The 14099-nt window shown below is 34.0% G+C and overlaps 1 protein-coding gene across 1 annotated transcript in view; it reads left to right on the plus strand.

Annotated features, from left to right (window-relative positions):
• Positions 1-10175, plus strand: part of MTF2 (metal response element binding transcription factor 2) — a 54239-nt gene extending 44064 nt beyond the window's left edge. Inside the window, exons 10-15 of the mRNA XM_063104649.1 lie at positions 598-665; positions 2227-2397; positions 6281-6386; positions 6506-6558; positions 6671-6775; positions 8613-10175. Of these exons, the coding sequence (XP_062960719.1) occupies positions 598-665; positions 2227-2397; positions 6281-6386; positions 6506-6558; positions 6671-6775; positions 8613-8970 (861 nt within the window). The 3' untranslated portion in view covers positions 8971-10175. The remainder of the gene's footprint in view (positions 1-597; positions 666-2226; positions 2398-6280; positions 6387-6505; positions 6559-6670; positions 6776-8612) is intronic.
• Positions 10176-14099: the final 3924 nt, after the last annotated feature.

The following is a 14099-nucleotide window of genomic DNA, read 5'->3' on the forward strand; positions in this document are numbered from 1 at the left end:
TTAGGTTTTAAAATGGTTTGTGATGAAAAAAATTAGCCGTTTTGGGCCAACTAAAGTCTATAATTGTCATGAAAATAAAATTCCCAATTTCATGGTATTTTTAAAAATTATAAATTATTGGTTTATGCTAATATTAGAGGTATTGGGAAATAAATGGTATGTTTTTCATTACTTTTTATACTCCTTCCTATTGATATCCATTAGAAGCTGTTATGGTCATAAATATTAAAATAATTCTAATGTATTATTTCCCCTGGTTATAAAATTTAACAATAACTAATAATAAAATCCCAATTTTGTGGTATTTTACAGTTCGAAGTTCCTTCAAAAACATATCACTTGATCTATAAAATGAACTAGTAAAGTAGTAAGCGCAAGATTTATAATCAATCCCCTCTTCATAAGTGAGAAAATAAACCTTGGGAGGTTAAATGGCCCTAGGTCACATAGTTAGTGAGGACCTGAAATTAGAACTTAAGTCTTCTGACTACCAGTCAATACAGTTTTCCTCTGAATTCACATTGCCTCTATCTAGCACCTGTATATTACTAACTGATGAAATTGTAGTACGTTAAATTGTTTCTTGATACTTCACAGCTGGCAGACACACCAAAATCTGAAAGATATGAGCATGTTCTGGAGGCATTAAATGATTACAAGACCATGTAAGTTGATTTATTTTATGTATCCCTATGAGGGAGACATTTAGTAAGTATAAGGAATAATAGCATTGTTTAAGAATTGTGGGATTGGTGTATAGAGCAAGTGTATACCATTTTAAACATTTTAATGTCCTATTCTCTTTCAGTTAGAGTAAAGCAGTGATTCTCAAGGGTAAGAGAAGGGAAGAGTAATCCTCCTGGGAATGGTGGGTGGGAGGCATATCAGTATCTCCAGGGAAATTTGGCCTGTTCTGTTGAAAAAGCATATTCAGTAATAACTTACTTCTATAATGCAGTCTATTGAAAGTAAAATAAAATCTTGTTAGGTCTTGGGAATATGCAAAAGAGAGGGAAAAATATTGTAGAGAATATGGGTTTTTTAAAAGGCTGAGATCTTTTGTTTTAAGATTAGTTGTTGCCATCAGTTATAGAAAACTAATGTTACTGCTTTGAGTGGCATAAGAAAATTAAGTGATATTATTTGATATATTTTTGTATAGCTCTTTTTCCCTCCTTTGTTTTAAACTAGCATATCTGTATTTCTTGAAAATACTTTCAAAATGCAAGAGAAATTTTATAAATGTATATGCTCATTCCAACAAACTGTTGAATTATAAAATTTTTGTTTGTGCCAAGTTGCTGTTTTGACGTTGACAGCATTTTGTCATTAGATAATACTATAATTACTAGTGGCTAGATCTTTAGACCAGCTCAAAATCCATAAGGTACATGAGCAATTATTGTACTGGTAAAGATATTTTATGGGGCAATGAATTCTGAATTCCAAGTGTGCCAGAAATACATCTGTTCCTGTTATGGTAGAAATTAGGGCTCCTTGTACATAAACCTGTGTAAAAGTGGAAGAACAGTCCAAACAACTGTAGAGGTTCTTGTGGCCAGGCAGGCTCCAGTTGAGAAAGGTTAGGTGGAGGTATTTGGGAATAAGGACTTTAAATACTAAATGAAAGGGCTAAGGAGCATATTTTTCAGAGGCCCAAGTCCACACTCTGCTGAAATAACACTTCTGTGCCCCAGGTTATTTCCAATTCCAGATCTGGCACCCTAGACACTCCTATTTTATTTTCTGGGCCTCTAGGATTAACCTCCTACTTTCTTTTTCAACGCTATTACTTAGTATATCTGACCAGGGTTTCTCTCCTCAGACTGATTCTGAAATAAAATTCTCCTTTTTCTAAACCTTTTTTGAGCTGTTTGTTAACAGTTGATATTAAAATATGCAAAGACATATTGGGAGTAAAAAAGATACCATTTTGTGCTGTTCTTCCTTCCTTTAAAAGTTAGATGCCATGTTTAAAAAGAAAAGTAGACAGGTGTTGTTCTCTCTTCTGGTCCTATCCCCCTTTGCCCCCTCATCATATCCTACTGTGGACTGGCTCGGAGGCAGATAAGAATCCAGGAAAGCAAGGGGAAGGAAGGAGTTTTCCCACCTAGTATTGGGTGGGCTTTCATGTATAATGGCCTATATCTGAAAGTTATGAGTTAGGGTCTGCCATGTATATGTGTTCAGTTTTTAAATTTTTAGTTAATGTTTTTAAAAATTTAGGTTTATGTCTGGGAAAGAAATAAAGAAGAAGAAGCATTTGTTTGGGTTGCGAATTCGTGTTCCTCCTGTGCCACCAAATGTGGCTTTCAAAGCAGAGAAAGAACCTGAAGGAACATCCCATGAATTTAAAATTAAAGGCAGAAAGGCATCCAAACCTATATCTGATTCAAGGTAAAAGTTGATCTGTGGCTTAGTTTTTCTCTTTAGCTTATTTGTAACTAAAACTGTATGCTGTTTAGTCTCAGTACATTTGAAAGTACAAGTGGCAGTTACCCTGAATTTTTTTTTTTTTTTCTGTCTATATTTTCTTGCTTAGACAAAGTACAGAGTTGATGCTAGATGTTTGTTTGTTTATTTTAGGTCTTTGGCCTTCTGGGGGTAGACCCTATTGATTTTGTTAGCAAACAGCTTAAGTTCTGGTCTTTTCATTTGTTCATTAATTTTTCATTTGTTCATTAATTCATTCATTCAGCACATTTATCACATGCCTTATTATCTATCTGGGGATACAATGACAAGACAGATTTTCCTGCTGCCCTGATGGGTTTACGTTATAAAGAAGGGTCATAAACAAGTAAAAGAATTAGAGTTCATGCTAGTGCCATTTAGGAAATAGCATACTGTTTCTGTTTTAGATTTACTGGGATGGATAGAGGTATATGGAGCTTTGTACTTTTAAAAGGAGGTTTGAGGAAGGACTGTTTAAGATAATATTTAAGCTGAGACTTAAAGAATGAGAATCATCTCTTAACAATGTGAAGAAAGAACAATGGGAAGAATACTCCGGGTAGCAGACAGAACAAGAGTGAAGGCCTTGAGACATGTTCTGCCAACTCACAGAAGACTAGTGTGGTATAAGTGAGGACGAGAGTAGCATCAGGAGTTGGGAAGGTTGGGTGGGGCTTGATCATGTAGGGTCTTGTAGGTTGAATAAGGACTTTGGGTTGTTTTCTGAGGATAATGGGAGCCATTTAAGGGATATAAGGAGATTTAATTATCTTTTAAAAATACTTTAATACTCTGGAGAGATGCTTTTTTGAGAATGAATAGTGGTAGAGGTAAGAATAGAAGCAGGAGAAAATTAAGACTGTTGCAGTTGTCTAGTGAAAGATAGATGATGGTTGTGCAGAGGTAGGTGGTAACAGTCAAATGGAGAGAAAATAGATTTGAATTCTCTATTGGAGGCAGAATTGATTGGATTTTCTAATGAATTTAATTTATGAAAGGACGGGAGGAATCAAGTTAAATGATACTCAGATTTCTGCTTTGAGCGAAGGTGGATGGTGGTGTCTGTTACCAGGATCTGGAAGAACAGATATTGGTGTGATGAATTAAGCATTCTTTTGTTTCATACTCATTGAGTTTGAGATTCTTATGAGGGATATCTAAGTGACGATGATGTGAGACATAGGCAACTGGATGTATAAGGAGAGGTCAGGGCAGGTGATATACATTTGGAAGCTGATTTATAAAGCCATGGAAATGAATGAAATTACCTAGGGAGCAAGTAGATAGAGGAGAGAATGTGGCTCAGGATAATGTCCTGATATTTAAAAATTTGCAAGAGGTGAAATAATCAAAGGAGACTAAAAAAGAACCACCAGTGAGATAGGAGGAAACCAGGAAAGTTTGTTGTCATAAAAAAACATAAGAAGGGGAGTGTTTCAAGAAAGATGGTATATCATACTGTATTAAATGCTCTTGAGTGGTGTATTAAGATGAGAGAAAAATGTTTATTGGATAAAGTATCATTTTATTATTAGTGACCTTGACAAAAGTAATTGTTTGAAGTAGTAAAGATAGAAGTCTGATTGGAGTGAGTACAAGTGTGATTGAATACAGCACTGTCCGAACACATGTCAAAACTGGACTTCTACATATGAGGGGCAGAGGCAGATTCAAAGTAATAATAACAATGACAACAACATTAGTAAAGGAAAAGGGGGAAAAGAAGACTATCTTTAAGAATTCTGAATGAGAAGGGAGAAAGTGGAAAGGGTATATGTCATCAACTCTCAGAAGTTTTACTTTGAAGCGTACAAATGGAATGGCTGCTGAGAGGGGGATGGGACCAGTCAAGTGATGGTTTTTTAATAGATGGGAGAAAGTTGAAACCTGTTTTTGTGTGCCTGTAGGAAAGATCCAGTGGAGAAGAAGAGATGGGTGTAGGAGAGAGAGGAGCTAATTGAAGATATTGGATAGGCTTTGAGAAGCCAAAATGGAAGGGATCCAGAGTCTAAATGTGGGAATGGCATTTGATTGGAGGAGAAACACTCTTGTTGAAATGGGGTGAAAAGAAGATGAGTACGGTTGTTGGTTCTGTTGTAGATTGAACAGTTGGATGATGACTGAAGTTCTTGCCTGGTAGCTCCTATTTTCTCAATGAAATGTGAGGCAAAGATAGCTGAGAGGGTTGTACAGAAAGGTAAATTAAGGAGTAAATAAAAGGTATGAAATGGTTATTTTGGAGAGTAAGAAAATGTAATTACAGTGCATTGACAATGCGTCATAGCCATTTGAAGTTTGCAGCAAAATAGATACTACCGATACTACTTTAAGGTGTCTTTCCTGAGGAAAGGATGCTTATTATTCCTATCACTTTCAAATTTTATCACTCTAATCCTTTAACAGCATTGCCCATATAATGAATTAGAAAAAAGAATTACACAAACTCTCTCACTCCTATCATGATATGATAGGATGCTCCATCTGTGGTAGCTGTCATGTCATTTGGTGCCACCAAATGAGCAGCTTTCTTTAATGGCATCCTCACTTCCTTATTGGCCCTTTGTATGGATTGGTCCTTTTAGTCTGAGAGTATATTCTTTAGTCCAGGGGTACTTTGGAAATGTTATGTTGATCATTTTTCCAAAAAAATGTATGTCCCGTTCATCTCATCATTGGGACTTTTGATTATAGGTCTACTTCTGTTTTGTTCTTCTAGCTCACTCCCCAACTTTCTTCCCTATACTTTGATCTTTATTCCCTGACCTTAGTTTGGCATCTAGAAGGGTAGGGAGTTTTCCAAGTATTCTTCATTCACTTCTTTGTAGCCTGTTATGTAGTATTGTTCATTTTTTTGTTTGTTTTATTTTAATTGAATTTTCCTGGATAACTTTCTCGTAGCACTTAACCCCATTTTATTAGCTTGCTTGTATATACATTTGTCACCTTCAAACTATATTGTGAACCACTTAGCACAGGGAACATCTTTGTATCCCTATTATCTAATGTCCCCTTATATGGTAGCTATTGTTTGTTGAGTAAGTGAAGTGGATGTTCTGTATATTGCTGTTTGCCCTTTTTTCTTCCCTTCTGTTAATTAGAGGTATCCTTGACTATTGCACTTTTTTCCTCTCTATTTGATATTTGGCGTTATGTTTAAAAACTGGTTTTCTAGGTCTTTTGTGATTTGCCCTTTGATGACTCCCTGCTGACAAAAAGGATTCCCTACTCTCTTCTCTTTTATATTCTGCCACCCTAGCCTTCATTCTCTTTCTGATAGTGTCATTCAAGAATCCATATATATATATACGCACTCATATTTATCTCTAAAGGCAAACTTTATTGATAGCTACTGTAATTTTAATATAGGTACTTCCTGGCTCCATGAGGTTTAACTGCTAAATTCATAGTCATTTTCAGTAGTAAATTCTTGAAACATCCCCCAGGTAGTAACAATCTAAAGTAAATAATTGAGTTTTTAGGAGTTTCGAAATCTTGCATCCAATGTAATTGTGTTTTATTTCTGTTGTTGTTTTTAAATCTTTAGGTGGTATATATTTTTCAGAATTATATTAAAGAGAACATTTTTTTCCTTAAACCTTTCAAATGTAAATATTCTTAAGTCAAGAAATATTTAAGTTAGAATTATTATCTATGCACTTGACTGAACGTGTAGATTCAACTTATATTTAATGTAGTTTTTATGTTACCATTAATATAAAAATGTAAAATATAATATGTATGTAGGTAATTACATATTTAAAGCTATTGTTTTTTTTGTTTGTTTTCTTTATGGAGAGATTAAGTACATAATGGTTTTCTGTTTCAGGGAAGTAAGCAATGGCATAGATAAAAAAGGAAAGAAAAAATCTGTAGGTCGTCCACCTGGCCCATATACAAGAAAAATGATTCAAAAATCTGCTGAGCCACCTTTGGTAAGAGGATATTTTAGTATATGTTCTCAGAGAGGATGGATGTGTGAAATTACTGAGAAGCTAATATTTTTTCAGCTGACTCTAGAACTGTCCTTTAAATGTATTTTTTTATTTTCCAGGATAAAGAATCAGTTTCAGAGAATCCTTCCTTGGATTTACCTTGTTCGATAGGGTAAATAGAAAGTTATTTTTTCCTTTCCTAGGAATTTTCTTTTTTGGGAGAAATTAGTATTTCTATTGTTATGTAACATAGTCGTTATACCATTTAAATTCTTTCATCTCAGGAGAACTGAGGGAACTGCACATTCATCCAATACCTCAGATGTGGATTTCACGGGTGCTTCCAGTGCAAAAGAAACTACCTCGTCTAGTATTTCCAGGCATTATGGGTAAGTATTTTATGTTCTGATTAACTTGACTAATTTTCTTCCAGATTGTTTTTCTTTGTAAACCAATGATTGAATAATTTTTTAGCAGTTGAAAGTGGTACAAGTATGTCTTTCCACTTTTTGAGAAGTAATCCATATGGAAATTCCCTAAGTTAATATTCATCTGAATATTTCTGCCTTTCAGAGGACAAACGTTAAATTTTCAAATTAGGAAATTTGCTGTGTGGACCGAGAAGAGGTATACCATTGTTTAGAGGCTATGTTCTTTTCTGATAGGCCTTTTTATGGCTCTACTATACAAGTGTACCTTGCTTTAAGATGATTTTATTTATTTATTTTTTAGATAAGTTTGAATCAGGCACCTAATTCCTTTTGTCAAAGAAAGGATTTTAAACTCGGGGTTTTTATTAATAGCAGATACCCCTCAAATATTGTATTTAACTCAACTCTTCAGAAGGACAAAAGTATATCATGTCAGGTATGAAAATTTTAGTATACTTAGGGTCAGAGCCACTAGTTTTCAAGTTTTATATTTTCTTTTGTTTAATTGTTAACAATTCAAAAGCTACCTTGTAAATCATGTAAAATTCTGCGTTAAAGGCTTAAAGTGTAACTGCTTTATTAATGAATCTTTAATAATAATGTGAGATTTTTTTTTTGTTTTTGGTCTCTTACCAGGTACCCTGCTAAGCTTTTTGCATACATCATCTTATTTAATTCTTAAAACAATTTTTTGTGTTGTAGGTCCTGTTATTCCCATTTTACAGATGAGGTAACTGAGATTTAGAGGCTTTTAATAAACAAGCCCAACATTGCATGTTTAGCAAGTGTAGCAAAGCTGGGTTGTTGACTTAGGCAGTATGATTGTAAAGGTTTTGAATTTCCACTCGGCTGAGTGCGGCTCTGGGAGCGCACCAGCGCTGGGAGCGCCAAGGCTTCGGGTTCGGATCCTATATAGGGATGGCCAGTGCGCTCACTGGCTGAGCGCGGTGCGGGCGACACCAAGCCAAGGGTTACGATCCCCTTACCGGTCACCAAAAAAAAAAAAATTTTTTTTTGAATTTAGCTGTTATGGCATATTCCCTTTTTGTTACAAGATTGTAAAATCATTGAATTTCTGTGCTGAAAAGGACCTCAAAGATTATCTTGTTCAACTCTTTCACACAGGATAAGAGAATTGAATTTGACCAAATAATATGAGAGTACTTCAAAAAATTTATGGAAAAATGGAATTAAAAGATAATACGAATCTTTCCATGAACTTTTTGAAGACCCCTCAAAGAGTTAGAGATAGACCCAGGATACCCTGGCTTCTAGTTTGTGCTTATTCCAGTTCATTATATTACTTCATTAGGCCTAGTACTGATAATAAGAAAACCTTTATTCTAGTTCTTTTATTGAAGCACATGGAACAGTGTCTTGTATGTAGTTTGTGCTTATTAAATATTTGTTGCAATGAATGAGTGAACTGTTCTTTTTTTAAATGATGAGACTATTGATAATACCTAATTTATGAGTAGGACCTCTTGTAAAGAATTTGCTTTATAACCTCCTAGTTAAAAAAAAATTGCTCTGATTTTTTTAAGCTTAATAGTACGTAGTTAAGGAATACAAGCTCTGCAAAGTTCAGCCCCAAGAAGGTGATGGAATCTAAAGTAATGAAGGCAAGTGATAGTTCATTTATATAACTTTTATTGTTTTGGTTTGGCTGATTTTTATGTCAGCAAGGGGTATATGCTTATATAGTAGAATGATCCAAAAAATCAGGGAACATATTATATGGGTGAAGGATGCTTTAAAAGCTTTGTAGAAAATTTTGGCCATTTCTGTTCCATAGATTATCTGACTCCAGAAAAAGAACTCGTACAGGAAGATCTTGGCCTGCTGCAATACCACATTTGCGGAGAAGAAGAGGTCGTCTTCCAAGGAGAGCACTCCAGACTCAGAACTCAGAAATTGTAAAAGATGATGAAGGCAAAGAAGATTATCAATTTGATGAACTCAACACAGAGATTCTGAATAATTTAGCAGATCAGGAGTTACAACTCAATCATCTAAAAAACTCAATTACTAGTTATTTTGGTGCTGCGGGTAGAATAGCTTGTGGTGAAAAATACCGAGTTTTGGCTCGTCGGGTGACACTTGATGGAAAGGTGCAGTATCTTGTGGAATGGGAAGGAGCAACTGCATCCTGACTGTAGGACTGAACATTATGTTCACTGCACTCTCATTTTCTGTAGGTACAGTTCAAAGCCCTAGAGGAGTCTGGTTTTTTACTATCTTTCTTTTAAAAAAAAAAAAGTCAAAAAATTCGCAAAAGGAGATGATACTAGCCTTAACATGTACCTGTTAATGTTATGGATATTGTCATAAAAAGATATCTTTTAAAAATCAGAACAGAGACTTAATTTTTTAAATCTTAAGATTTGTAGAATGTTTCTAGGATAGGATATTAAAAATGATTCAAACCCATGCATGGTGTTAGATAATTTTTCTAATTATTCCATTGAGTCAGGTTTTGTGATAAGTGGTTATCAGAGCAAACAGATCATGTAGATAGCACAAGTATTTGGAGAAACATTGTCTGTTTTGTTACCAAAATGTTGGAAAAAATCTATTTCAATACCTTTTAGATTTCCTAAAGTGCAGTGTATATAATGCCTACTGAAAGACTGTAAAATATTGAAATTTTTTCAAGCAAAGTGTAAAAAATATATTGAGCCTGTAAATTGCTCTGTGACTAGACTTCATTGTCGTCTTAATATATTCTTTGCATGTGCATATATATACACACGTGTATATATATGTGTGTGATTATGTGACCTATGCAATACAAATTATGGGAATGGGCAGCTTTGGAGTATATATCCCATAATTCTTTTTTCAGGAATAGTTGCAGTATTTACACAGCAGCATTTCTTCTCAGGCTTTTATTGGGTGCTGTTGCTTGCTATGTATGAAGAGAAATGTGTCAAACAAGTTTAGTTGTTCTGAAGAAGGGTGTGAACAACAGTGTTCATGGGCTTTTAGAATGCTTTTCACTTTCAGTCCTTGTAACTCAGCTGTTCAGTACCTAAAACAAATTCGAATAATGAACATTATCTCAACTAGAAGTAACGTTTTGAAATATTCGTGGCACATTATGATTGTAAATGTCTCTCAGTTTTAACAGTAAGTCTATAGGAGTCCCGTGAAGATTCCTGAAATGTCTGTAGTTACTGTTAGTCATGTTTAAATAAATGTAGTATGAACAAAGTATTTTATTGCACAGGGTTAACAAACAGTATGTTGCCAGGTGAGGCTACTGCTGTTTATTACAACATTACCTCTTGTTTTTATAAAATGTACCAAGATTTAAATTGATAACTTTATTTTACATGTTAAAAACCAGTTTCTTTTATCACCAGTGTTAGAGCTGTCTTCTGTTTCTTTTTGTTCTGTTTGTTTTCTTTTTTAGCCAAAGAGTAAACAGAAGAATATTCTTATTTTGGTGGCTATTCATTTTGCTTTTAAAAGTGATTGGTGGGTTTTAGACTAAAAATTGGGGAATTTGCCACCAAAATGAAAAATTTGTAAAGTGTAGTGATTACAGAGTGGTAAAAATGTGGGTTAGTGCTTATTTATTCCATTAATTGATTATTTGACTGTTTATAAAGAAAGTTGCTTTATTTCTTTAAACATCTTCAAAAGATGATCTTTTCTTGTCACATTATAGCCAAAAGAAGCAGAGAATGTCGTTGTCCTTCATTTGGTTCCTGGTTGGCCAGGTATAAATGAGCTTTACAAAAGTGCAAATTAAAAACTGTCATTTCTGTTTACCTCCACCAAAACTTGATTTTCCCCTAGCTATTAATTTAAAGTTGCCTTTCCTGCAGCTGCAATATTTTGAATAACACACAGAGTTTGTGTTGATTTTTGAATGTTTGTTTATATCTAGGGGTAATGGCAAATGTAAATCCCGTGTAACCTTATTCACTCCACCTGTGTCATATTATTTCATTTTTCCCCAAAGTCCTTTAATTCTAACTGAACACCAGCAGTATTTTTAGTAACTCTTTCTTTAACGTACTTGGAAGACGATTTATCAAGCTGAACTGTCTTTAGACGTAATTATTGTGAATGTCTGTTTTATTTTGGTGGTTCACATGACTCTGATGTTCAGTTTGTATTTTTGGAATTGCTTTACTTAGAATTGAAACAGACCAACATTAAATGTGTGTATTTTTTAAAGAGCTAATGAGTTTTGCTTCTGTATTTGCTTGAAAATACACACTAGTGCAGGAAGTTGACTGCTTTTCTTTAGCTAGGGAGGTAAGGATTTTCCATTTCCACTAATATATTCATTTGAATTAGTATTTATAAAACTTTTCTTTCATTTTCCTGTCCCCCATATAATATTAATAACTATTGCTTGTTCATCTTAAATGGTCTTTTAAAAAAATAAACTACAATTAGTCAGCTCGCACACTTTATATTTGAAAGACAGTAAGTATATCTATCTCTACCCTGTTCCCAAATTTCAAAAACATTCACTTAACTTTCTATGTTTCCTTTTCTTCTTCCTTACATAGAAGGTGTCAGGGTCCACATAAAAACATTTCCTAGTTTTTCTAAAAGGCTTTGCTCCTAGGCCACAGAAAGAAGAGATGTAGAAGTAATGTACCTTACTCTTTTTAATTCCATTTTTATTCAAAACAAATTTTTATAAATACTCTGGTACTAAATGATAAACATGGATTCTTAAACCCTTAGACTACCAAACTAGAGCAGAATATGAGCTATCAGAGTTATTATGTAAATTCTAATATAGGAATGATGAAGTCAGATCTTTCTAGTTATATTTTTACTAAATGTTTAACAAAAATGAATGTTCACTGATGTGTGTGAGAGTTGAGGGTGTCCCTCCCCTTTTCATTCCCCAAGGTGTGTCCAAGTATGCATGTTTGGTTTCTATCATGTTTATGTGCAGAAGATTTGTTTCAGTGTTGCGGGGTAGAAGTGATTCTGTGTTTTCGGCTATTTTATTGAGTTTCTACTAGGTATTTATTAAATTGTGGTTGAAATGTGATTTGACTTAAATGTAGTTCTACCAGACTGTTTTATAATGTGATTCTAGAGATGTTTAAATAAGGATGTGATTGATGGCAAAGGAAGAGGCCCATGTAACTTGAGGAAGTAGTAAAAACAAAACAAAAAACAAAAATCCTGTTCATGTGAGGAAATTCTCCTTCTTAATTATATTTGAGTACTTCTGTGTGTACACTCCCAAAGTCTCATTTGGATTCTTCTGTGGCGGTTATCAGTCATGTTATTTCCTCAAGAAAATAAAACCTTGACAGTTAAGTATAAAGTAAGAATTTATCTGATCACGTATGCTTTTCTAATTGGTACCAGTTAGGAAAACAGATGTATGGCTGATATAAATTTGGAGATGGGAGAGGCTGTGAGAACAAACTGATGTGCTCTCTAAAACAAGTAGATAGGAGCAGGTACAGTATTTGTAACTTTTAAGTTATCATAATATCAAAATGTCCTTGGAATAAGAGCTAGATCAAAATATTATGCTGTCTTTATATTTAAAGTTAGAATCAGATTACAGATTAACTAGCTCACTATTTTTTTTCTCTCCTCTCCCGTCATTTCTATCCAACAAAATTCCTCTTTGCTAGTTCTCTGTGTTTTCTCTTTGTTGGAGATGAATATAGAAACTGGATATTTAGTTACTCCTCATTTGTCTAGCATCTTCAAGCAATGTGACGTGTTATTCAAGAGACCTTTCCACTGTATTTAAAAGCAAGCATACAAATGAACAAAACCTTCACAGATGATAAAGTGTCCTTTTGGATAAAACAAATATATCCTGCTCAAAATCATTATTCTCTTTTCTGTTCCTTGTATTTACTAAAAGGTGTCCAATCCCTTTTTTTCTCCACCTAATGAAATGCATTCTCAATGAGGGTGATAACTTCCCTAAATGGGCAAAAATTAATTTATGGGAGGGCAAAAAATCTTAGATAATGGTTTGGACCTCCAAAGTTCAACCATGCCTGACAAAAATACTGCTTAGTATTTAATTACAGTCATTGAATTTTTTTAAGTATCTTATGAGCAGCATTGACATTGAGTTCATGGAACATACACAAAATATATGTCAGATTATAGCTACAAAACTATGGCAAATGGGTGGCTATGTTTTGGAGGACTCTTTGCTTGATCTTGAAAACATACTGTGAGAGGTGGTCTGCACATTCCTGTTGGCTGCCACTGGCTCCCTTGTTGATGTTGTTTACATTTGATTCTCAGAGCTTTTGTATATGACCTGGGCTTGGGGAATTAAATAAAAGTAGTTTACATTTTGCTGTTTAATTCTACCAAGGTTATTCACCCACCCCATCATTAATTATGTCAAGTGCTAAAAACAAAAAATGTTGACAGTATTTGAATGGATATCTAGCAGATAGTTGAAAGTAATTTTTTCATAGCAAGCAGAAATTAAAAGTAAGTTGACCAAAAATAGTTTTTTAAGAAATTAATTTTTTCAAATGTTTTGCTTTTGCTGAAAAAATAACATTTTGAATTATTTTTTAAAATTTGATTACACTGCTATTATGTATTTACATAAATCACTAATTTGCATATGTAGTTTGATACAGTTTCTATAAACAAATTACAAAAAATTACTCAATGTAGTTGTAAATTTAAGTTAAATAGGTTAATAGCAGCCTACAGGTTTAGTAATACATACATAGTGGTGGATTATAATTAGTGTTGTTTGAACCAATAATTGACATTTAGTTTGTTTTTTAATACTCTTAGTGGTATATAAGGAGAATGAGACAATAACAATCAGATAAGAGATTTTCTGAGAATTTGGGTCCCCTTTTATATGTTAAGCCTGGCTGGCTGGTTAGCTTAGTTGGTTGAAGAGAGTGACACCAAGGTCAAGGATTCATATCTGCATAATGGCCAGCTGCCCCCAAAAACCAAAATGTAAAGCCTGCTTAGATAGCCCTGAAGATAAACTTTTCTTCATGAGGAGTCGTGGAATTTTAAGGAAATGAAGCTTGTTGGAGAGAGTTTGGGGAGGGAAAGCACACTGGCTCATCTCAGACTCACAGAGACATGGTTTTGATTTGTGTATCCCTCTGTCACCAGGTTTCTTCCAGAACCCAACACCATGTTCTGTTGGAGGTCCATTGTTTTAAAATTTTTTTTAAAGTGTAATTTTACATAACCTTATATCTTAGATTTTCTATATTAACTCTAGATAAGAATTTTCCAGTGAAGAATTATGTTACCTGAGACCCATTCTTGATTCCTCTTT

The sequence above is a fragment of the Cynocephalus volans genome, chromosome 8, assembly GCF_027409185.1.
Source record: "Cynocephalus volans isolate mCynVol1 chromosome 8, mCynVol1.pri, whole genome shotgun sequence".
NCBI classification, from domain to species: Eukaryota; Metazoa; Chordata; class Mammalia; order Dermoptera; family Cynocephalidae; genus Cynocephalus; species Cynocephalus volans.